Source organism: Sabethes cyaneus, chromosome 3, assembly GCF_943734655.1.
Source record: "Sabethes cyaneus chromosome 3, idSabCyanKW18_F2, whole genome shotgun sequence".
Classification (NCBI taxonomy): domain Eukaryota; kingdom Metazoa; phylum Arthropoda; class Insecta; order Diptera; family Culicidae; genus Sabethes; species Sabethes cyaneus.
This window is the reverse complement of record NC_071355.1, coordinates 185,714,297-185,737,916: the sequence shown is the minus strand read 5'-3', so window position 1 is coordinate 185,737,916 and position 23,620 is coordinate 185,714,297. Positions and strand designations below refer to the sequence as shown.

The 23,620-nt window shown below is 36.2% G+C and overlaps 1 protein-coding gene across 1 annotated transcript; it reads right to left on the bottom strand.

Moving 5' to 3' along the window:
* Nucleotides 1-316: 316 nt before the first annotated feature.
* Nucleotides 317-21,159, bottom strand: LOC128741914 (sarcoplasmic calcium-binding protein 1). The gene is made up of 6 exons (XM_053838035.1): nt 21,125-21,159; nt 20,614-20,702; nt 10,146-10,312; nt 7,697-7,777; nt 3,164-3,316; nt 317-2,604 (listed from the first exon to the last, which is right to left on the bottom strand). The coding sequence occupies exons 2-6, from the start codon at nt 20,663-20,665 to the stop codon at nt 2,482-2,484; spliced, it is 576 nt and encodes a 191-aa protein (XP_053694010.1). The 5' UTR covers nt 20,666-20,702; nt 21,125-21,159; the 3' UTR covers nt 317-2,481.
* Between the last annotated feature and the right edge of the window lie 2,461 nt (nt 21,160-23,620).

Genomic DNA, 23,620 nt, shown 5'->3' with positions numbered 1-23,620 from the left:
TTTTTTGCTCTTGCCGATATTGGAGGGGCGTGCGCTATCGCTTGCGAGTACTATAGCTTCGCGAGCAACCACGAGTGCGAATTAGCAACATCAATTACTAATTTGAAGTATGTGCCACTACTCGAAGAATACTTAAATTTTAACACTTGCAGCAAACTACTACCATACTGCGTATGAAGCTGTCCTCAAATAGGTATGTTCAATTATTATTCAATCAACATGTCAGTCAACAGAAATGGTTCCCGCCTTCCTCCTTCGTCAATTTTTGAAAACAAATAAAACAAAACAAGTTTTTCCTTTCTTTTTAAGGGTTGTTTCATATTTTCTCGAATTATTTTTTTCTGGTTTTTCATTGCTTTGGTTGCATTAATTAATATTGGAAAAAGAAAGGACGTTTTCAAACATGGAATTAAGATAAGGTTTGAGGGATTGATTCGTTGCTATTGTTCTATACGGAAAAATATCGTTTTCTATGAGTATGTAAATAAGACAAACTAGGTAGTTATTGTTTTTTCTTCAGTCGCACCATCACACTTCCGGTTAGATAACTTTGTGGGACGAATGGAAAGTAATTGTTGTAAACTGAATGTTTTTAAAAAGGAACTCTTGGGCGCATACGAATATGTCCCTAAAACCGCATTATGATAAATAATTCACGTTATTTGCCCATCGTTCTAAATTATTATTAATTATTCTGACAAGTTTTTTTTTCGGAACTAAGCAAAATACTTTACACATCAAATGATAGGGGACAATTCTTTTTCTGAGTGAAGAAAAAACAGTGATTATTCGAACGAAAGAAAAACCAAAATTTGTATCAGTATCCTCTAAGTTTAAAAGATTTCAGCTGTTTGTTTAAACTTCTCATATAAAGTTGTTGTTTGTTGTTTTTGTTGTTCTTCAAACGGATCACTACGACACACGCAATAAAAGGTTATAAAATGGGCAAACTATTTCGCAAACGTATTGTTTCAGTTATAAGTCAGTTGTTTCTTGTGGTCAAACTTGTTCTCTCTAGTGAGTTGTTATTTCTAGAAAATAATATTTTTAATTCACTTGCTCAAAGATGTTGTTGCTCACGTTAGTTGTAAGAATAATTTGCCAGGAAATAATCACTGCTTTTTACTGCAAGCATTTAATCTAGTACAGTTTAATAACGTTACAGTAGTATATTGAAAGTACGAAATAAGAGTAGTTTCACCTTTATTGTTTTTTTTTCTGTTGAAGATAGATTCCTACACTGAGTAACAATTATAAATTATTTAATCTAGCTATTTTTAAAACATTTTCTGTCTTTTCATTCACTTAACATTTATTAATTGGTTATTAAGATTTAAAACTAACAAACCTTCTTTAATGTTAATTGATTGATGTTATTTTCTTGATCTTGATGGTATTATTACAAACGAACATTATGACATAACCTCAATTATTTGCACGATGTTAGTGTGCTAGCTGTTGATGTTGTTACAGATTTTCAAACTTTCAAAGAAGGAGGCGAGAAATATTTCTTAAACAATTAAAGCTAATATTTAAAAACACCGTAATCGTTAACATATATGAACAATAATAATTAGAGTAAAAATAGTAGTTTCACTAAAAATCATTAACATTAAATAGTGTTTGCATTATTGCTAGTAGTTAGTATGTTTTCAGAACAAGTAAAACTTTTTCAATTTTTCAATTGTTACTATCTAGTATTTTAAAAAGTTGATATTGATTCTCACTTGGTTTTATGTACAAATTCAAACAAGTAGAAGAATGGAAAAAATAAAGTGAAACGAACGGGCTTAGGCAATTTGCAGGCACAAATTCGCCTAGCTGGTTCGGAAATCAAAATCGACATAGGGAACGAAACTGAAAGTGGTAGGCCTAACAAAAAAAATTACTGGTAAATGCCTGGGCGGGGTCTTGGTTGCTCGGCATTCTACTCGTTCGTTAGACATTGCACCTTCAAAATGGGTGCTTATGTTCCCTTCTGCTCGTAACGGGTACCGGGGGTCCTTAGAGTGTGAGATCACAGTCGGGAACACGGGTATCCGCTTCGTCTTTTAGTTGGAATGGAACCGGATCAGGACCACCCGTCAAACTACCACATTGTTTGGAAAGAGGAACCGATTCGTGATGCTACTATATTGTTCTAGGTCCGAATCGTTAATGATGTCTAGAGGTCGGTAGTTTGATGATCTAATAAATCTCGTATACAAATAAAATTAAATTTTCGGTTTTGATGTTTGCTTTATTTAGTCAGTTGGGATGTTTTAGTATTCGAATCAAGATGTTGTCTGATGTCGAGAGGTTGATTTAGAAGCTTTCCTCTTTCTCATTTCTAGCATCATTTGCTTTAGTCTATAATCTTATGCTTAATACTTAAACCTGGTGTTGTTAGTTTACTGTTAAGCAAAAGCCGCATTTTGGTTGGTGGTATTCATTGTTTTGTTTGCCAAAGGTGGTGAATCTTCGAATGTTGGTTCAAACGGTTTATTGTGGGATCGGGCCGTACAGGTAGATGGCCGAGCACTTGTCGCTTTCGTTACCCATGAACTGGGCGTACAACTCCTGGTATCTCTGCAGGGTAATTCCACCGCGCTTGTTGTCCTCGTCCTGCAGGAGGAAGCAAATGAAAATAAAGTTTAAAAATGATTATTGGTTTGTGTGACACATCGATCATATGACGATGGTTCTCGGCAACTTGGAAATTCGTAACTATTAGATTCTTGGGATATTGGAATCTAGGACTTCTGGACTCTTAGACTCTTGGACTAATTGAACTTCTGAACTCCTAAAATCTCAAACTTTGGACTCCTGTACTCCTAGATTCTTAGAGTCTTGTACTTTTGGGCTCTTGGAGTGTTGGACTCTTGAAGTCTTGAATTCCTGCAGTTCTAAACTTCTGGGTTGGACTGCTAAACTCTTGCTAAATGCTCTTTTAAACTCTGGAATCTTGCACTTTTGGGATCTCGTATTCTTAGATACATCAACTCTTCGTACCTTAGACGCTTGAACTTTAATATTCTCTTGGATTATTGAATGCTCAAACTCCAGATTTTCGGACTCTTGGGACCGAAGGTTCCCAAGGGAAAAGATGATCTTCCTCTTACTGAGGTAATAATAGTTTAGGAGCACAGTAATGATAACACGAGATAAAAAAAAGAATACTTACGCTGACTAGGGCGTTGTACGAGTCATCGATCACCTTGATGTCATCGACTGCGATCCGGGTGATTGAGTTGTAACGGTACTCCTCTATGCTGACCAGACCGTCGTTGTTGATGTCCATCATTTTGTAATGGGCATCAATGAAAGCCTTCATGGCCTACAAATAAACATAATATCGTAAGTAATTGGTTGAAAATACGAAAATTTCATTCATAATCTTTTGTTATTGAACCGTCATTTGCAGGAAATGTTTTGTAAACACAGATGTCAACATGAATTTATTACGTTAACTTAAATTTAATTTATTTCTGAGGAACCATCCTGAAGTACGCCCGGAAACAGTAAGCAAAAGTTATTGGGTCAAATAAATACATCGGTAAAAAATAATTGTTGAAGCAACAACTTGTAAGAAAAAGTGGGTGGTTGTGCTTCGATCATCCAGGATTCTCTAACTGAAATAGAAGCCACATATCAACTAATGAATTTTATTTGCTGTCGAAAAAAAATACTTAAATATTTTCCTTTTCATTAAGTTCGAATCAAGCCATAAATTTTACGGCTAGGCTATTTTACGATACTTTTCTTCGGTCCGATAACAGCATTCCATTCACTTGCATTTTGCATTGCATAGTCAGTCCTACACATCACAGGTGGATGCAAACATAATTCCCGACAACCTAAGCTATAGGCACCGGCAGAAGTAACCACAAATCAACAGCAGTATTGCGGAATGCCCCATGGTATGGTTATTTTGTGCACACTAACCAGCCTAATGGCTGGCGGTTTGCCAGGTGGTGTATCATTGTCAAAGATAACAAATTTCAGTGTAGCACATGTCATAAAAATTGTAACAAAACCGAAAATCAACCAGTATGTCTGTGAAAATTCTGCAGAAATTTAAAAACAATATGTTTATAGTCACTTTTACCAGATGCTGCATAAAACTTTTTTCATATATGTAAATTTAGATCAAAAATGCTTTAGCCTAGTAGGTGCGGGAACTAAATTGAAAACGCCAGTTTATCCACGTGACATGCACGCACGATTGATGAGTCATTCTATAGAAGCTGTCAATCTGTTTCATTATCATCGTGCAATAACGAACATTTTGCGGCTTTTATTAATACATGGTTGTATGATAGCAACGCTCGCTGGCATGGTTTCGGTTCGAAAGGCAATAAGAATTGATTCTATGCAAATTGTCCAACCGGTGTCAGACACGATTCAGGATCAATAATAATACCTAATTGATGCCGCGTCGTCAAGCTGGAGTACTTAATATTAAAACGAAATTTTGTCAGTTTGAATGTTTTCTGACATATTTTTTGGGATATGGGCCTTCCCGGGTCAAAGTTGTATCTGGCCGCAGCTCAACGAGAACTCTCCAGCCGATTTAAGTTTACTTTTGCTGATGAATTTGCTAGAAAACTCCTTATCTGCGACCAGAAAATCGAGGTTTTCGTTACACACACGAACTCAAAGTTCTATAAGGAAGAGTATTTGAAGAAATGCATTCTGCCCTATATCAAAGCTCACAAAGGCCCTCACAAGTAACAATTCTAAAGCCACTTAGTTTTAGTTGCGATTTTTAAAGTTTTTTTTGCAGCTTATAGCTAGCCATAAAATCATAATAACTTACTGTTAATAAAGCAAATTTATTGTAGAAAGTGCGAGTTGCGAAAAGAAAAGTAAATATCAATCGGTTTTCATGTCATAGAGAGCAACTAGAATGATTTTGCTAGAAATTGAGATTGACTAATTGAATATATTTATTTTGTTAAAACAAGTTGTTTGCAACAATTGCAACATTTCGATGGGGCGTTGATATTTGGCACCTATCATATCAACATGCAGGATAAAATTTAATGCGCTATGCTGCAAAACTACGGAAACTACTGAAAATTTATTATTTATTCTATCGGATATTTTATTATGGTTGCCATAAACCAAATCGATAAAGTTAACAAAGTTGGCTGATTGGTTTAGCCTTTTACCAGAGTATCAGTAGAGCGTAATAAAACTACTTATAGCGAATTCATAAATTAACCTGGCGCGGGTCGATTATCACTCAGTTTTAATCGAAGTGCTGTCAAAGCGTTCATAAATTAACTGAAATTGCATCCCGGTTAAACTGACAGTATTTAGTTTGGAGCGCACATTAAAACTATCTAGCATTACGGTTTAAGGGTCGATCTGTCAAACTGTGCGTATCGTTCATAAATTTCTATAAGGTTACTTTTAAAGGCATTCCGTAACTTCATCAAAACCAAATGAGAATAAATTGCTTGTTATTTGTTTATGAAAGTGCGATAAACAGTATTTATTTTAATTTTTTAATGCCAAATTAATCGGAATCAGTTTTTTTGCGTCCAAATATTGACGAAACCGAACTTAAGAAGAAATATGGCACCGACACATGAATGAGCTTATATACTTTACATAGCAATCGTTCGTAGTATTTGTTATAATCAATCATTTTAAGGCAATTTTTTGTGCTTTACTGTATCTTCTGACATAGCAAATTTGTCCTGCAAACTGCTCGATTCCGCAGCAGAAAAGTTATATTTAATACAATACCATTTAACATATTTGCAAAGCTACATTGAAATCGTATTCAAGCGTCAGTTGGCTCTGTTTGCGCTGTGAAAACTCGAGTACCAGCACATTTTCTCACCCGCTATCGGTTGTATACTGTTGCCCAGCTTTCATTTGTAAAATTTATTACACAGATTTTGGAAATTGTTTACACGTAAACACAACCGAAAAGCCACTTCCGTGGCAGAGCGCCGCGGTCTGTACAATCGAGCACATGTTGCGAACAAAATTAACCACTTCCACGGAACGGGTTCGTTCGTTCACCGTGCGTCTCCATGAACCCAAATTAACGCCTCCTTTGGTTTGACAGTAGAATAATGTTATGATTGGTAACTGTTGCCCAATGGACATTATCATTTGGGTGGGCGGAAATTCTTCCGTGTTTAAGCCATCACTCATCAGACACGGAAAATTTATTGTCGTTGCTTTTCTTCATCAAAATAATAAATAAGCAACAGATCGACTTGTACGGTGCGGGTGCGGTGTTATTTCGAACTGCTGAAGCGCCCGAAGACCGATTTAGTGTAAGCTCAAAAGAATACTCTAAGACGATCAGGAATAATTTGAAACCCCCGACAGTCGACACAATATATGGACCGAGTTAGGTGACATTTGTCACGGGCAGATGAACGATGGTGATAAGTGTGTTTGTAGTAATCGTAACGAATGTGAATGTCGCGCATAATACGAGGAAAATCGCAACAAACGAAACATCGAGCGAGTAAATTGTTCTATGTCGAATGCGATTCGGGGCCTAATTAAAAATGATGCGGAGATGATCTTAAAAATAGATTACAACATAATTCAACAACATTCCCCCAAGGGAACAGTTTTTTGACCGGATGGGAAGGCCAGTGTAAGATTACGGCTCGTACATTTCGAACTAACGAGAAATAAATACTGCAAGAGTGGCTTAATTTGATTTCATGTCGAACGAAACCTTTACAGAACGTGTCGCTTAGCCGGAAATGGCAAATAAATGCTCTTAGAGTATGACGATGTATTTGAAATTTTCAGCTCGGTTTGAGAGTTTTTAATGGGAACTCTAAATGTAATTCAGTTTTGAAGGTTTGACATTCTTAGTTTAATAAAAGCAGCAATGGTTAAGTAAACAAACGTAATAATTCTTTGGCATATATCGATGATAAAGGTTTGGGAAAATATCACATTTTTTCCTTCCAATTTCAATAGTAAGTATTGGAGCGAATTTCCTTGAAAAAGTTTTTGTTTTTGGTTTGTTCTAAAAATTAAAGATATTTTGTTTCGTTGAACAAAAATATCACATTTGCAGTAGACAATAATTAGGCACGGATGAACTAACATAAAATTTTACAGCTTATTTATCTTGTAATTCGATTCGCGTAAACAATTCATCGGTGAGTCAAGGCATTTCGCCAATTTTTCCATCGCTGTTGCACATCGCGCCTCGCCATATAAATATTATTCTTCTGGCGGGTTAATTGCTGATCGTAGTGAAATTGATTCATTAAAAGTTTTATCAATACATGCTCTAAAACGTTTTCCGAACGGCGCCAAGAATTTACTCGAAAATTAAATAGAAACCAATCATTCTCAGTTTGAGTGTTGACGTAATTTCAAATAACAGAAAATTAATTTCGATTTTGTTTGTTCACCATGACTGCAACTACAACACATGCAGATTAATGACGACCTTTCAATGAGTCTTAAATCAATTGTGCTCTTTGATTCCTGTTGGTATGCAATACTAGTAGCGTCTTCCAAAAAAAAGACACTGCATGAACAGATGCAAATTTTGCTTTCATCGTTGCTAATTTTCAATTGCGCCATTGTGCATGGGTTTATTATAGTGCGACTGTTGGTACCTAGATTATGAAAACAAGAACTGCAAATGTTACGGGATGTGCAACGAAGGAGAGCAGCAGCAAGTAATGCACCGCACAGAACAGGACAGGTTACTTACCTTGGGGAATTCGGCATAGGGTTTGCCAACGCACGTCTGCCTGACGGCCTGTTTGAATTCGTCGGTGGTGATTTTACCATCCTGTCGAAAGAAAGGAATCAAATAAAAACAATTAAATGCATTGCTAATTTTCTACGTATGTTATAGTAATAAGATATATTTAAAGGCTGACAAATTGTACTATCATCGACAAATATATCATTATCATCACTTTTTGCACGATGTTTTAATTGCCTGTCAGCTAAACAAGTCGAACGCAATCAAAGCAATAAAAACAGTTGAGCGTGAAATCGTCGTTTCCGCTCGCTTATCAACATCTATTGATCGGATCGAAGATTAAAAGATAAACAATCTCTATGTGTGCTCTATTTCGGCTGTTTGAGGCAGCTGACACCCACGGTGACGGCTATCTTTTGATGCTAATTGAAGTCAGCTAAGCAAGCTGTGCAAAAATGTTCTTTGATTTCAATACCATTCATTCCATTACGGTTGGTGGGGACAAATTTGACTGCATTTAATTGCTCTATCGGCCGGCAACGCCCGGTAGAATGTTTGTTATTTGTTTCGTTTTTATTGGATACACGGATACATCAAAGAGATAAGTAAAAACTGTCAAGTTTTTATGTCAAATGATTTAAACAAAACCACATCATCTCGGATTGGTCAATCTTACGACATTTCAAAGGATTTTTTAACTTCTATTCAAACCAGTTAGAATTGTACGTAGAGTAACGTACAAATGAAAATGGAAATGAAAGGTAAACAACGAACATACCTATACATTTGAATTCATTAGTTCTGGAAACCGGCAATCAACAGGTGAGTGAAAGGCGGCTCCCTTTGTGGCAGTACCTGGCATACGTCGAGGGATTATTAAATTTCAAACTTTTCGGTCATTTCGGTAATATACCTAGATGATAGAAGTGGACTATATTGATATTTTGAAGGACCGAGTGCTTCCCTGGGTGAAGGCCCACTTAATACGTTGTCCTACAACAGGATGGAGCGCCATGTCACACGACAATTCGGACCCAACGATGGCCGATGGAAAATATGAAGTTTTGGACGAGATATTTATGGCTCTAGCAGACCGGACCTTAACTCGTTGGATTTTTCGATTGGGGCGTATAAAGAAGCATAAGCCTGCAATTTTAAGATCCTGAAGTCTGTCATAACGTGGACCTAATAAAGTTAACTGAACTCGAAAATGTTGATATTATTGCTTAAAGTAGTTGAAAATGGGATTTGAAAGAAATACCATAAATGTTCGCATTTTTTTCTGCCGCAGCCTGACAACAAGCATTTGAGACATATGGAAGAAATTACTCTATTTCTTGACTTGGCTGGTAAAAAGCACTAAAAAGCATAAGAAGACAAAATTTTATTATTTTGTACCTCTTTTTGTCTCTTTCTTTTGTTTAGTTCTAAGGTCAAATGTCAAAACTTCTCTCTAAATGCCTACCACGAAGCAAAATAAGCCAAAAATAGCAGCGATCCTTTACTTCCTTGTGGAACTCCTGCGATTACTTCCTTGTGGAACTCCTATATAAATCGGGATAGCTGCTGTGAACATCATTGATTATTACGAACTATTTCTTACTTTTTATCAAATCATTCTCCTCTTTTGATATACCATATCGTTCAGTTTTATCAATAGAAATTCACAGTTTGACACCTAATACTTTTTGATCCGGAGACCGAAGAGCTTATGAACTCGCTTATTTTAAAAATTTATTTATTTATTAACTTTTTTTAATGGGACTTTCAACCAGTGGTTGGTTCGCCCCAAACTTTTAAAAATTGATAACCCAAACATCTAGCCAAACATTCAAGAATTAGCCTTTGGTAATAAGTTTTATCACCAATCCGGAAAAAAAATATTTGGATTTTTTTTTCATAAATTCCATAGTGGTGAAACCTTCACAGATGACAACTTTTGAAAATATTTCATGTAGCTTAGGCTAGCTGTACGCAAATTTCTATTCTTTTTATTTTGAGTGTGCTTAGAATTTTTATGCAACAATATCGAAATTTGAAGTTATTGCATCAGACATTCGCTCTAAATATACACGCTGCATATGAAAAAGCTCCAAATGCAACGTAGCAAATTTTTTCAATAGCTATTCATTACTCGTGAATAAAGCACACAATTTCCTGAATAAGTAATTTAATTAAAATTAAACTGAGATAACTTCATTCGATTCGAGTCTAATTGATTGTTCGAAATTTATTCTTTTTCGAGACGCGCTATACTTATCAATGTAAAACTTTTTGATACTCTGCTTTATGCCAGCTAGAGGAGTAATTATTTTTTCTCGTGCTTTGTAACGTTGTAGGTAAAGCCTGATTTTACATTATTTAGAAGAAAGAAGTAAATTCATTGTAATTCACTGATCCTTCTATTAATAGCTAATTACTAATAACTATTTACTGCAGCGCCTATTCTTACCTTATCGAAATCGGCAAGGGCGGAGATTTCATCCCACAGGGCCTTCATGATGGTGCGGTACTCTGTCAGGCGAGCCTGGTTGATGTCGCCCTTGCCCTCAACGACGGTGGCACGCAGAGCCATGCACTGGAAATCGTTGTTGTCCAGGAAGCCATTGTTGTCCAAATCTGTCAAAGAGAAAGTTATCGTTAATTAACTCGTCGTCACAGTCGATCGGGGTGCCAATGGGCGCGCAGGCGGCAACCGAGCTGATGGCACAGTTTATGGCAATTATGTATTTAGTGTCATGGAACATATGTGTGCAGCAATGTAACAGTGCCGTTAGTTGGGTTCATTATAAAGTGATGTACGCTCAGTAATTGCATTTCGATAATAGTGGTTTTCACAGCTCCACTTTGATAGAAAGCAGTGGTAACGTTAATAGCCCAAGCAACCGCGAAGCAGTCATTAAAAAGCTGATGGTGCACTTGGCTACGAATAAAATTTCATTTCTTAGATAGCTCCAAAACATTATTATTCTTTATTTAGATCAAATTCGCACGATTAAGGTTCTATACCATGCATAACTGCAAATAGGCTGTAAATGAGTGACACGCTTCAACGGAACTAATGAAATTTTAACGAGGATTTGATGTCTTCATTTAGCATATCGACACTTTCTGTTTAAAAAGAATTTTCCCGAAGCATACCACATTTGTGATTCGCATCACTAGCTGTGTCAAAAGAGAGTTGGAAGAAAATTGACGCTGACAGCGTTTTCGGCAAGCGCAGAAAAAGTGGCTACCCATTACAATTTGGCAGAAATGTAGGAAAATGAGCAAAATTGCATGAACCGTCCGGTTGTCGCTTTAGGTTTTCAATTAGTGAAATAAGGAAAAGCGTGGAGAGCGAACAGCATGAGCTAATTTCGGTATAGTGCTGCTGCAGCTTCCTGTGGAGATTTTCACTATCAATATTGGCGTTTGCCGAAAGCTCGACCAAGCGTGATGGCTGATAATAAAAGCGACTCAAGCGCAATTAACGTGGGAATGCCTTAAGGCGACGAAGCTGGCAGTTTCGATGAGGAATCCACAAACTGCTTGCTTCACAATTTATGACGTACAATTATGCAGGACAATAATTACATGGTTAGCTGAATATCTTATAACCCATAGCCGGCTGACTAGAACTAGAAATGGTGTAAAACCCAAATGTGTGTGACGATTTAAGGAAACTGGCATAGTTTCGAATGAGGTTAACCGCAAGTGTTTCGTACTTGGAAGTACATATATTCCAAAGGACAGATAGGAGTGGGGTAGAAATTTACTGCCTGTCCGGTTTTTGTGTTGTTATTTTTAACTCACGAATGAGTGAATTCAATTATTCAGATAAATGTAGGGAGAATGTAAAAACACAACGTAAATACAAAACAATATAATAATTATAAAATACGATTTGAGTTTGAAATTCTCAGGCACATCTGGCAGTTTTAATACATTTTTTTCTTTTTGACAATTTTAATGGCTTTTCAATACAGATAACCATAAATTCATGAATGCATGCAACTCGTCGAAACGGTCAACAATCGTCAAATTGTGCATAATCGATTGAGGCAAGCTAAATATAATAAAACAAATATCATAACGAGTGGTGAAAGTGCACTAGTTCAATGGAGAGAAAAATTGTTTTAGATTTATTTAATCGATATCCAATCAGTTGTTCTCTTGCAGCCTTCCCGCCTTAGGGGCTTCAATCACAAGGACGTGCAATCATGATTATATGCATGATTTATACTGCATTTGCCTCAAGGTTATATAACATGAGTAACCATCAATTTGTTGATAGTAAGAAAAATTAGAAAAAGGCACATCTGCAGATGTACCAGTTCGTCATTAGAAATGCTCAACCAGTTCGGGAGCACTGCATGTCAAATTTTCCATTTCGTTACTTTCCTTTATCTGTATCTTTATCTCAGTCATAATAGCTAGCGTAAATAGAACGTGTAAACTCTAACTTTTACTTTTAATTCTGGACGCCCCTCTTGCATCATCGGCACACATCTTGTGGCAGGAACCGGAACCATTTGACATAACTTTTACATGTTTATGAAAAACAGGTGTAAGTTTCGTCAAAATATTCCACCACGTTAAGGAGTAGTACAGAATGGAACTCAAACGAAGTAAAAAAGTACTGAAGTCTGCGCCACATTATTGCTACATTTATTATGAACCGATTGATATTCAAAACATCAACATCCATTCATATACTAGCAGAGCTATTAGCGTTCAAAATTTTTCATTTTTTAGCGACGTTCGCATTTTTTTATTTTTTGGAATTACCCTCTGATACAAGCTACCTTCCTGAGAGACGTAATTCTACGTCAAAAAAATCTTGCACAAACACCTGTAAAATACAAAGTGGTCTGGATCAAAGTTGGCTAATGTGATAAAAATGTCAAAATCAAAAGTGTGTAATGTCCTGAAGGGTTATAAAAAGAACCTAGGTTCTCGATCATCGCCGAAGAAGGTTATAGGTCTTACGGAGTCAGTTAACATCGGAACTAGTACTTGAAGCAGAATTTGATCGCCTGATTCAGTCGCATCTTCAACTGTGTGCAATTTGAGATTTTATCAGAACCAGAGAAATGCAATGGTGTAATACTATGAAACTTAAACGTGAATAAAAATAGTACAATCCATTCATTTATGAGTTTTTTGCGACACTCTGTCCTGAGTCTTGGATGTTCTATACGTCCAGAATAACTTTTAGCCAGACTCTAGTGCTACGATTTTATTGACTCTAACAGTCTCTCGCTCGAGATTGTAACATACGGCAACCAGTTTGTTAACGTGGCCATACACGAAAATACTTCAATTTGTAATTGAGTAGCCGAACTAGGAGGATCGGAGTCGTGTGGTTTTCGGTTTCCAATCTTACAGCTGAAGTTTTAGGCAAATCACTGAACCACACGGTTTTATTCTCAAGTATTATTCGCATATCAATTTATTAATTAAAACTATTGGTAGTTGGTGTTTTCGATCTATTTTCAGAGAAGGAAATATGACGTCATACCCTTGACCCATTCATTGTAGTATGGCTTCTAGTCTAAATGTCATTAGTTCATCCACGAGGGTCCAGAGTATTATTTAACCTTTATTAGCAAAGGTACTCTCAACGACTGTAAATAAATCATTATCTATCCGGAAAGTAGTCGGTACGGGGGGTCCACGCTTTCTTCCTTTCCCTTGATTTCAAGGAGTTGAATGGAATTAGGTATCATTTCTGGTTTCACTTGATTCTTGCAATTCTCTTTGCCATACTGTGCAGTTAGCTTGGCCATTGGCAAGCAAAATTATAGATTCATGTAATTGTCATTTTCCAGGATGCTTTCAAGAATTGGCTGCGTTAGAATATGATTAGATTACATTAGAAAAAGGGCATTTTATTCTAGTATTCTCGATATGAAGAGATGTAACAGTCCAGATCACCAGATTCCACTGGGAATTGATTGAAAACTTATATTTTTCGCCATCAATAAGGTATTTTCATAAGGAATCCGATGGCACGTTTTCGTTTTACGACGCATAGTTATTTCATAGTTGTTTCGACGCATAGTTATAGAATATCTCTGGATTCCGCTGGGCAAGACTTCATATTTTTTCACCAAAAACACTATTTTTGTCACAATCAAATATCAAGCCTAAAGAAACTACTAAAAATAGCTTCATTTCGGGAACAACGATCGGTTTCATCCCAGCGGGTTCCAGAATTATTGATCAGTACATCTCTGAATCTGAGAAAAGTAGGCTAAAATGCTCTTTATTTGGCCAAAAGCTGCTAGAACCTGGCATGTGCCGCACTGTGGGATGAAACCTAAATCTAGGTGGACAAAAGTAATTACGCTAAAACCGTTAGTCCTAGGTATATAATATATTCGGAGTAAATTTGTGATTCTACTTTCTGCATTTTTGGTGTATATGAAATTAGAGTGACCATCATAGCAAGCGAGTGCAAAATATAAACTTTTTTATGAGTTACGTTAGCTGAATAAAAAGTTCAGCAAAATTAAAGGACATTAAATTTCAAGTAACTTTGCTAAAGAAATGAAAGTTCTATCTCTTATGGTTGATGGGCTGGAGCTATTTAAAGTTTTTTGGCCGGGGTGGACCTAAAAAATCCGTTTTTTCTTTATATCTTCTTTCGTGTTTATTTCTCACAAATCATGCCTTCTGGGCACTTTCACACGAATGAAAAACACGTATTTTGTTTGAAGGAATTAAGTCGCTATCTCCTTCGGTTCTCAAGCTACAGGCATCACATCACATCGGTCCAGGTCGGCCCTTTTTTGCTAGACCGTATTGAATAATGAAGTAAAAATTTACGGTTTACTTACTAAAATCACATTTTTTAAGTAAAAGAATGGATACTTTTATCTTTTGATATTAAAAGATTGAATGTTACAATTGAGGATGCAATTGAAATGCATATTTCAGTGTTCTAGAAAGTTTACTATGATAGCAGAAAGGGAGCTATTTGATTGCTTTAGAAAATTGTAAAAAGATTGACGAAATAAATTGAAACAAAGCAAAGCCATGGGTATGAACGTTCTGTTGAGAACTTGATCCTTCTTTATCAATAGACTTCGCAGCCGGTTATTAGAATACAGGACAATTACGGGGATAGTGCAACGATCCTACTGACACTATAGAAACACCTCCCAGCCGAGATTCGAACATATGGCTTGTTAGGCCAGTATCGTAACCCGAAGCTAACTGGGCGGGCTAAAACAAAGCCAAAACCGTATAAAATAAGATTATATTATATTAATTCTAGAAATAAAACTTCTGATAAAATCAATATAGAATCGAAATTTCAGAATAATTGTCTAAAATATTTCGAAATATCGGAATATGGAAACAACAATGTCGAAATTAGGATAAATTGTTCGATTTTTCCTATAATTTTGGTTCAATTTTATTCTATTTATCGTATCCTGATTGTGAGGAACTATTAACGAAATTTGTTATAATCTTGCCTTAATTCTCCTTGTATTAATTTTCTAAATATGAATTTTTTGTTTGATTTTCTCGTCTTATACTACGGCAGGTTTAAGCGTGAAATTATGATACGTTACATATTTATTTTATTATCAATTCTGCCAATTAATAGCATTAATAGCGTTCCCAGACCTTGATCGATAACTTCTGAAGGTGTGCCACAGGTCCTAGTATGCTCCGGTCCGTGCACATCAGTAATTTTAAAGTAAAATTATAGTTTCTTTATCGTTGAAAAAGACAACAATTCTGAAAAACGCATAAATTATGCATCTTCTTTAAAATATTCCATTTCTGCCACGGTAAAAAGTAAAATACAAAGCCTTGGCATTCGTTTAAGGTCCTTTTTCCAATCGAAACAAATATTGCAGTTGCCTGTCAGTGTAGAATGGTTAGCATTACGATACACCAGACTCTTGAACTCTCCCATCCTTTATTCGGAAGGACTTTCTTTTCAAACCAACATCGCTACCTTCAGGCTAAACGACAAAGTAACAACTGTCCGGGCGCAGGCATTAAAAGTTTGCTGGAAGTTTGATTTTTTATCCATTTTTTCTCTCTAGTTAGTTTCATAATTATGTCTACATTGCTTACCGTAACAGAGTAGCAAATATTCAAATTATCAAAGGTTAAATTACCGTCAACATTATCGATCTAATTTTGAAACTGTCGCATTATTTCGAGCAGCAATGTCAAACCTGCTGGGGCCAACTGATTTCACTTAGCTAGCATCGGTTTGACATCGCTTTTCACCGATTCCGAAAGCTCCTTTAATAATGTATAAGCTTTTGGATCCCTGTTTCGTTCGTCCAGCTCTTGGGATTACACACCACATAACGTCCCTTTATTTTAGAGTTCAAAATAAAGTTTTTTTTTCTTTCCACAAATTAATATTTATCTTTGTGAAAATTTTAAATTATTCTAAAACCTCGTATATTTGTAAGGTAAAACTCCTACATCTGCTCCTGACTGCCATTTTTCTCGTATCTGCTTCGCTAATTCTGATAAGCTGGATTACTGGTAAAATTCGTTTCAGGAAGCACCAATGCAAATGAACTCCATTACCAGCAAAAAGCGCCGCTCGGAAAAACTGCTGTGTACAAAAATCATTCTTTATCTCACCTGGAAATTACACTTTTGTTCTTTGCTTTACTGTGGCTCTGTCGACTGTAGCTAGTGAGAGGAACGGAAAATTCCAAAGAACTTTCTATTTGTTGTTCTGCGTGCTGATGAAACATTACTCAATAGGGCAAGGGAATTCCTAGAATTTCATCGTGATATACGATTTACTTATTCCAGGATGGTTTCGTGGTTCTGCCTACATAGTCGAGAGATGGGTACGAAAGGCTCATCTTTCTATCTACTGTATAGTTTCACTAGAAAAAGCAATTATCCCCAAAAAGTATGTCATTGAAAGTATTCCTTACAATTTAAATTGGCTCTATTAAATCTGTAGACTGAAACTTCAAAGTGACAGTAATTTGTCAATCAATCGGGAATAAAACAAACTCGGAAAAGTCATCCAGTGTTTATTGGACTGGCTTAATAGAGAACGTCTTGGCTCAATTAGGCTGGTTGCTTTGCCTTGGATATGCTTCCCATGTTTAATTTGACAATTAAGCACCAATTTAATTTTTCAACACCATAATATCATCAAAAGCATAATTAAAGTCATAATTAAAAAATATATCACACACAACTGTCTCATTGCCTCTTACGTCCCGCCAGTCCCATTTCATGCTAACATGATAGTGAACAAGAAGCAAAGTGTTTGAAACAAGAAAATTAAATTTGTTCAAAATATGTCTTCAACATATATAATCTAAATTCAATTAGCTCTGATGTTGCATAGACCCCATGACATTTGCGGTTGAATTATGTTTCGGTTCTCGAATGTTTTCATCCTTTTTGCCATAAAGCACTCGTGCCGTTCGCTTCCGAACGACCACTGGAATAAGCTGCTGTTTCTTTCGTTTAATATTTATATGTCTCATCTGATCATGACATTTAAATAGTTCTAGTTAAATTAAGGTGAATCATAATGAGTAAGAATGAAGAGCGTAATTCTAGTACTAAGCTTGAGAATTCCTGCACTGCTGGGTGGATTCATTCGTCTTTCACTTGACGAAAAACCAACAAACCGGGCTGGCAAAAACATCAACCCGGTTTGCGTATGCAAACAGAGCATGGAAACTCTTGGTTTTCTGTTTTCAGGTTTTCTCAACCTAATTCAGTGTATAACAATTAGAGAAAGCAATATTTTTTATGCTTCTCATTATTGGACTTCAACGGGTTGTGACGAAGAAGTGCAGCAATCCTGTCGTCTTTCCCGGGACGAAAAAATAAAACGTTCATTCTGATTCAACAGGTGGGCTGTCAATACCTACTGCTATATAGCAACACGCCCGCAGTACCTTGGTAGCGCGACTTTCGAGCTTTGGTGGTTTTCACTGGGTGCTGCTTGGTTCGACAAAAGGTCAAATGTTGCCGCTCACGAAGTGGGTTGCTATGTATATTCGACATTTATGTCTTCTTTGATGTACAACAAATTTTACTAGTTTTTTGTTTTGTTCAATGTTGTAGGTACTGGTTCAACTCAATCGTTTTCAAATATCATCTTACTAAAAAGCGAAACATTTTCAAATTATCGCTGTTACAAGTTAGTTTCAGCTTTTCATCGTCATTGTCCGTTGATGACAGAAATATACGTTTAGATTTTAGACGCTGGGTTGAGAGCACCAATTGCAACACTTCAGCTTGTTCCTTTTTTTTTGTTCAACGGTCAAACAATTGTATCCAAGCCGGTAAAAAAAGTATCTATTATAAATAGGCCCCCGGACGATATTCCTCGCACCAGATTTACTACTGCCCAGGGCAGGCATACCGTTCGTACATAAATTGCGAGTGTTGAGAATTAAAATTAGCATCATTTTATTCATCGGATGATGGTTCTCGGGGGTTCAGTTTTTATTTGTTACCCGGCTGCATTCTTGACAACTGCGGAAACACTTTCGCATACCGTAGTGTTTTCTAATTTTACAGTTTACTTATTTTATGGTTTGGTTAGTTTTCGACTTTAACATCTTTTTGAGTACCATTAAAAGCCGCACGGCTATTATTTATGCATGTAATAAAAAATTAGTGGTACTTACGTATGAATTATATTTGAAATTCTTGATTTCCCTTTAACCAATAACTTTGATGTGGATTTTAATTGTTTTTTCACGGATAGAGATTCTGGCAAACTGGTTGATATTGCGGTATGGGATTCCACAGTTTACTGCAAAAAATATGTCACGTACAAACGTACTATTTTTGCGAAAGCTTTGTTGTTGTCTTTGCAATTTAGTTTCATCGTAATTTTTAATTTTTTTAGCTTCTAGGAAATGTAAGTCTTTCGAACATTAGCTAGCTATCGTTTGTCGAATTATTGGGTAGAGGTTCTCTTGTCAGTACTAGAAGTTGAATAAAATCTGCAACTTCGATCTAAAAGTGGGTTTTTAAAATAGGTCTTTCGGTGTTAAAAGTCAAATTATAACTCAGGTTATGATAAATCGTTTAGGTTACAAAATTATAAGACATAGAAATGCCCTATTTGATAAGATATGAGTTACGTTAGCGTCGCATACCTGGGTTATTAGAAATATTTTTCGAATAGTTTTGAACAAAACATCGGCCAGATTTCCAAAAACAATAATACTGTCTTCAAAAAATTATGTTACATTCTCGATTTGAAGAAAACAAGTTTTATTGTAAGTTTTCAGTAAGATTTTCCGAATCTTCTGTAATAAAAATAAAAGAAAAAATGTAATAAAGATAGTAACAGGAAAAGTTACCAAACCTGAACCTGAACTTTGTTTTTTTTTGAAATTTCTATATGTTGTTTGGTCCTATAGCAATTTATTGAATATGGTAGTGGCGGATTTCGTCCACCCGGCAAACATGACAGGCCTTAGCCATGTACATAAAAAACCGAAAGCGCACAGCTCCACCCACCGTCGTCTTATTCGGGGAACTGATGTGTCACAAGCAAGGCTACAAATAGGTTTTCTCGAAAGTCTGGCAAACACGGATAATGGGGAGGACTTTTTCGGGAACGATCTTGCCAGTTTTGCTCAACGCAGATGTCCGAAATTAGAAGTGATGACCTTTTCACAATACGGAGAAACGAAAATCTGGCAAAATCTGGCACATTACCAAATATCTGGAAGAGCTTTATCTTTGAGCTTTGTCTGTTTTTCTGGCGAGGAGTCAAAAATTTAGTGAAATCCAGGTTTATCTGCCATAATGGCAATTATGGTCACAGATCTGCTGGGTTGAAATTGTATCACCCAAATAGCTTTTTTTCGTATCTAATATTAAGCACATTAAAATAACAAAATGTCCTAATTAAGCACATTGAAATAAAAAATACTAGAGTGAAGTCAGTAGTTTGTGAAAGTATTTTGAATTTTCATTCAAAATTGATAAAAAGATAAAATTACAAAAGAAATTTATCAGTAAGTTTATTTCTCAAATGAGGTTTATTTTACATTGTATGAACGATTTTCAGGCAACTAATAAGTTATTTCCGACCTTTTCTCGAGCAATTATTTTATAAGAGATATATGCCTTTTAGTTCTTACATTGAGTTGATGGATAGAAAAATTGTTAAAAATTGAATTGATGTATAGAAAATCACTTCAAAAAAGTTTCAACTTGATTTAAAAGTGGTCAATATAAAGTATGATAAAAAGGTACTCTAAAAATTGTCTGCATAGCCAAAATCTGTGTAACTAATCGCACAGATGGTTTTAAAACTGGATGTAGTTCAATAAACAAATCTGCATTTAAGATGAATGTTTTGAGACATTTGAAAAATCCGCGATGCGATGCGAAAACAAACTGTCTGACACGTTTTATTGAAAAAAGAATGGAAAATTGTTGACATAAGCAATCATAGGTAAAACTTTTTTTTCACTTATGCCATTTTTCGTTGTAAATAAAAAGACTTAAATCAATTTGTTCTGAAAGTTCAAAATATGCTTCCTCTGCTAATCCAACAGTAAGTAAGCAAACAATGTCCTGCCTCCGATATATTTTTCAAATAACGGAGGAGTGCCTTCCAAAGTAAAAAGTGTTGCACTTTCGTTTCTTTTGAAATATCATTTTGCACGAAACATGAGAACACGGTAGGTGTTTCGAGTAACTGGCCACGAGCCACTTTTATACCCAAAAGGTTATCACATGTCACCCACGCATCCCAATCTGGCGACAGGCAGTGAGAAGTTTGCAAATTTGAATACAAATTATCTTTTTTTGCAGCATAACAGTTCGACTTGTTCGATAAGTGTTTCACTTTGAATTTTATCTATTATAATTGGAAAGTTTCGTTACAATCTGCACACATTTTCTTATGTTTTAAAATTTTGTTCATCCAAAAGACAGATACATACCGTACATGTGACTGACGATGAATTCGACACGCTTATCCCACGAGTAACTCATTTTGAATAGCTTTCAATTTAGGTTTCAACTGAACTAACTGCGATCGAAGAAAGAAAGTTAAAAAAGATAATTGTAATAATTTGACAAACAGTTTATGAAAACAAACACAATTGTAAATTCACACAGTAAAGCACAAGCATGGTCATTTGTTTCCAACAATGGTTCAACAATGCTATTCCACTGCAATTGGTTCGTTTTGAGAGTTCTTGTTGTTGGTTCGAACGAAAAGCATCAATCCCACTTGTGTTGAGCCAAACGAAGCTTCTGATTCTTGGCCAACAATAACTCTGTAGATTTTTGCTTCAGTTTTTAAGTTCAAACCAGATATTCAACACGCACACACAGTAGGTTAAGTCACAAACGCTTATGCAGGATTACAATGCACTTCAAAAAGCATTCACTTGGGCAACACCACGTAAACAAGCGCTATCTAGCATAGACAATAGAGTAGACTATTACTTGTCTAAACCAACTCCCGTCGAAGACTAAAACAATCTCGAGTGTTGGGTTTCGTGGTGCTCTTTTTTAAAAACTTTGTTGGGGTACTAACTGATAAAAAAATTTCCCGACCGGGCCCGAAATAAGCATCGAGCGCGCCGAATGGGAAAACGATCGAACGCTGGCCGAGTATGCGCAGTACGCACCGGTGAGCCGCTGGTCCGCCGGGCGAATTGGCCGGGAAGCGGTCGGCCTTACGAAAATTCCCTCCACTCACAACAGGTGCCGGCGCGGCAGAGCACATGGCTCAGTGAGCGTGGTGAATCATGCATGCGGAAGCAGGCGGAAACTTAGCAGACTGTAGTTATCTTGAGCTAGCATTGTGATATTCGAAGGTATGATCCTGCGGGACAATTTAAAAAAAATCGTAATTTAGAGCTCACGTAGTTTGTGACATTTTATAAAATTATAACATATGTATTGTGTTTAATAAATTATTGTACAACATGGGCTGAACGGTCCCAGACTTTCATTAAATTTAGTTCACGGGTATAGTTAATAGATTTATAAATGAGAACACTATTTAAAAACTTAGAGATCCCCTATTTTGGAAAAATGTTAAACTCTTGGGTCAACGTAAAAGAAGTTTTTCTTAAAAAATGCGAGCAATTTTTGTCAGCAATCCATGTAAAATATAATATGTTTCTCAGAAAGTTTTCGATGCGAGAGTATTTTTTTTTATATGGGCTTATCGCTAGCGCTAGCAAGAGTATAGAAAAAATACTAAGGAAAAATAATAAAAAAAATTTTTAAATATCTTTTTAGTTCTCAATCCATAACGTTTCAGTGAAAAATTTTATTCATTATAGACTTATGAACGAAAACACTATTTAAAACCTTCGAAATCTCCTGTTTCCACGAAAATTTCAATGGAAGTTTTTCGGTTTTCATCGTTAGTTTTTCAGCCATAAGTTAGGCTGTAACTGATGAACAACTAAAAACGGTATCGTGAAATTTTTATCATCAAAAGAACATGAATTGATAAACAAGAAAAACTGACTTCCATGAAGTAGAACATAGTTTCTCCAACATTTCTTTGAAGTTTCCTGCCGGTGTGGAAAATTTTGTGAAAAGTTTTTTCCAGATGCTATTTTTCCCCTCCCCCGGTAATATGAATGTGTATTTCGTTTGATCGTTTTTTATTTAACCGCATCCAAATTAGCGGGGTTCAGATGAAAAAGCAGTACAAATTAAAAAAGGTCACATGAGCGGGGGAAAAGGTCACGGTACTATAATCTTGAAAATTGTGTATGTTTCCTGTTTTCAAAAAGGTGATGCCAAATCTAAAGTGTTTGAAAAATGTATTATAGACAGCGATGATGAGCAACAAGAATATGAGCAGCAAATCTCAAGTAGATGCGATTTACAAAGACCTAAAAGCTGCTTTTGATTCGGTTAATCACATTATTCTGTTATCCAAGTTGGATAAACACGGCTGCTCAGTAAGATTCTACAAATGTCTGAAATCACATCTCGTACAAAGATAGCTATGTGTGCAAATTAATAACAATCAATCCAATATTTTTGCCAATACGCCAGGCATTTGCAAAATGGGTATGAAATGGGGAAGGCAAATGAGGAAGCGCCCAACATAGCTCCAGGCATCCCAAGCCCCTACCTAGCGCCTCCACGTGACCTTACCTAGTCATGCTCTATTGAGTAGCCAAGCTGCGATGCTGGGTGATTCCCGGCTGCCTGATCTCGGCTGCCTAGACCTAGAGCCGCGGTGACGGCTGAGCCACAAGACCTTGTCAGTTGGTAAGCTTAATATAAGTTATTTTATTTATTTGTTTCGTTTTAGTTCATGAAGCACCTCCTACTGTATAGTGAGAACTCTGGCCGAAAAAAAGTTTAAATAATGCTCATGGATATCAGAAGAAAGAATTAAATTTATAATGGAAGCACTTATGGAAACTCAAATGATGCAAATCTATTCCATTCGAAGGACTGCTGTTGAGATTGTTCTGTTTTTGCCCATATATCTTCATATATTGTATACTAGCTGACCCGACAAACTTCGTATTGCAACAAATTAAACTGTGTTGTACATAAATCCTGAATTTCGGATGACCTTTATCACAATCTCGAGTTTTGCAAGTTTCTGAGGATTTCATGGGTGTTTTAATATACAAATTTTCCTCACAGTAAAGTAGAAAACAACTCCCCCTATTGCTTAACCTGATAAAATAAAGCGGATAGCATTTCAATATTCGCCATCATTACAAACCATTTCGCCGAATACCATTTTGCGGAACACCAATTCTCGGTTGACCCTAACGCGGAATATAGAATTTCGCAGAATATCATTTCGCGAAAACCCTTATGTGGGATGTACCATTTCTCGGAAAATCTGAAGGAATGTAATAGAGGTCTGAAGATCTAGGAAAATAAATAAACCTAGATAGAGGTAATCTCTACGGAGGGCTGTCCCCCCCCCTCCCCCCCGCAGTGGCCTGT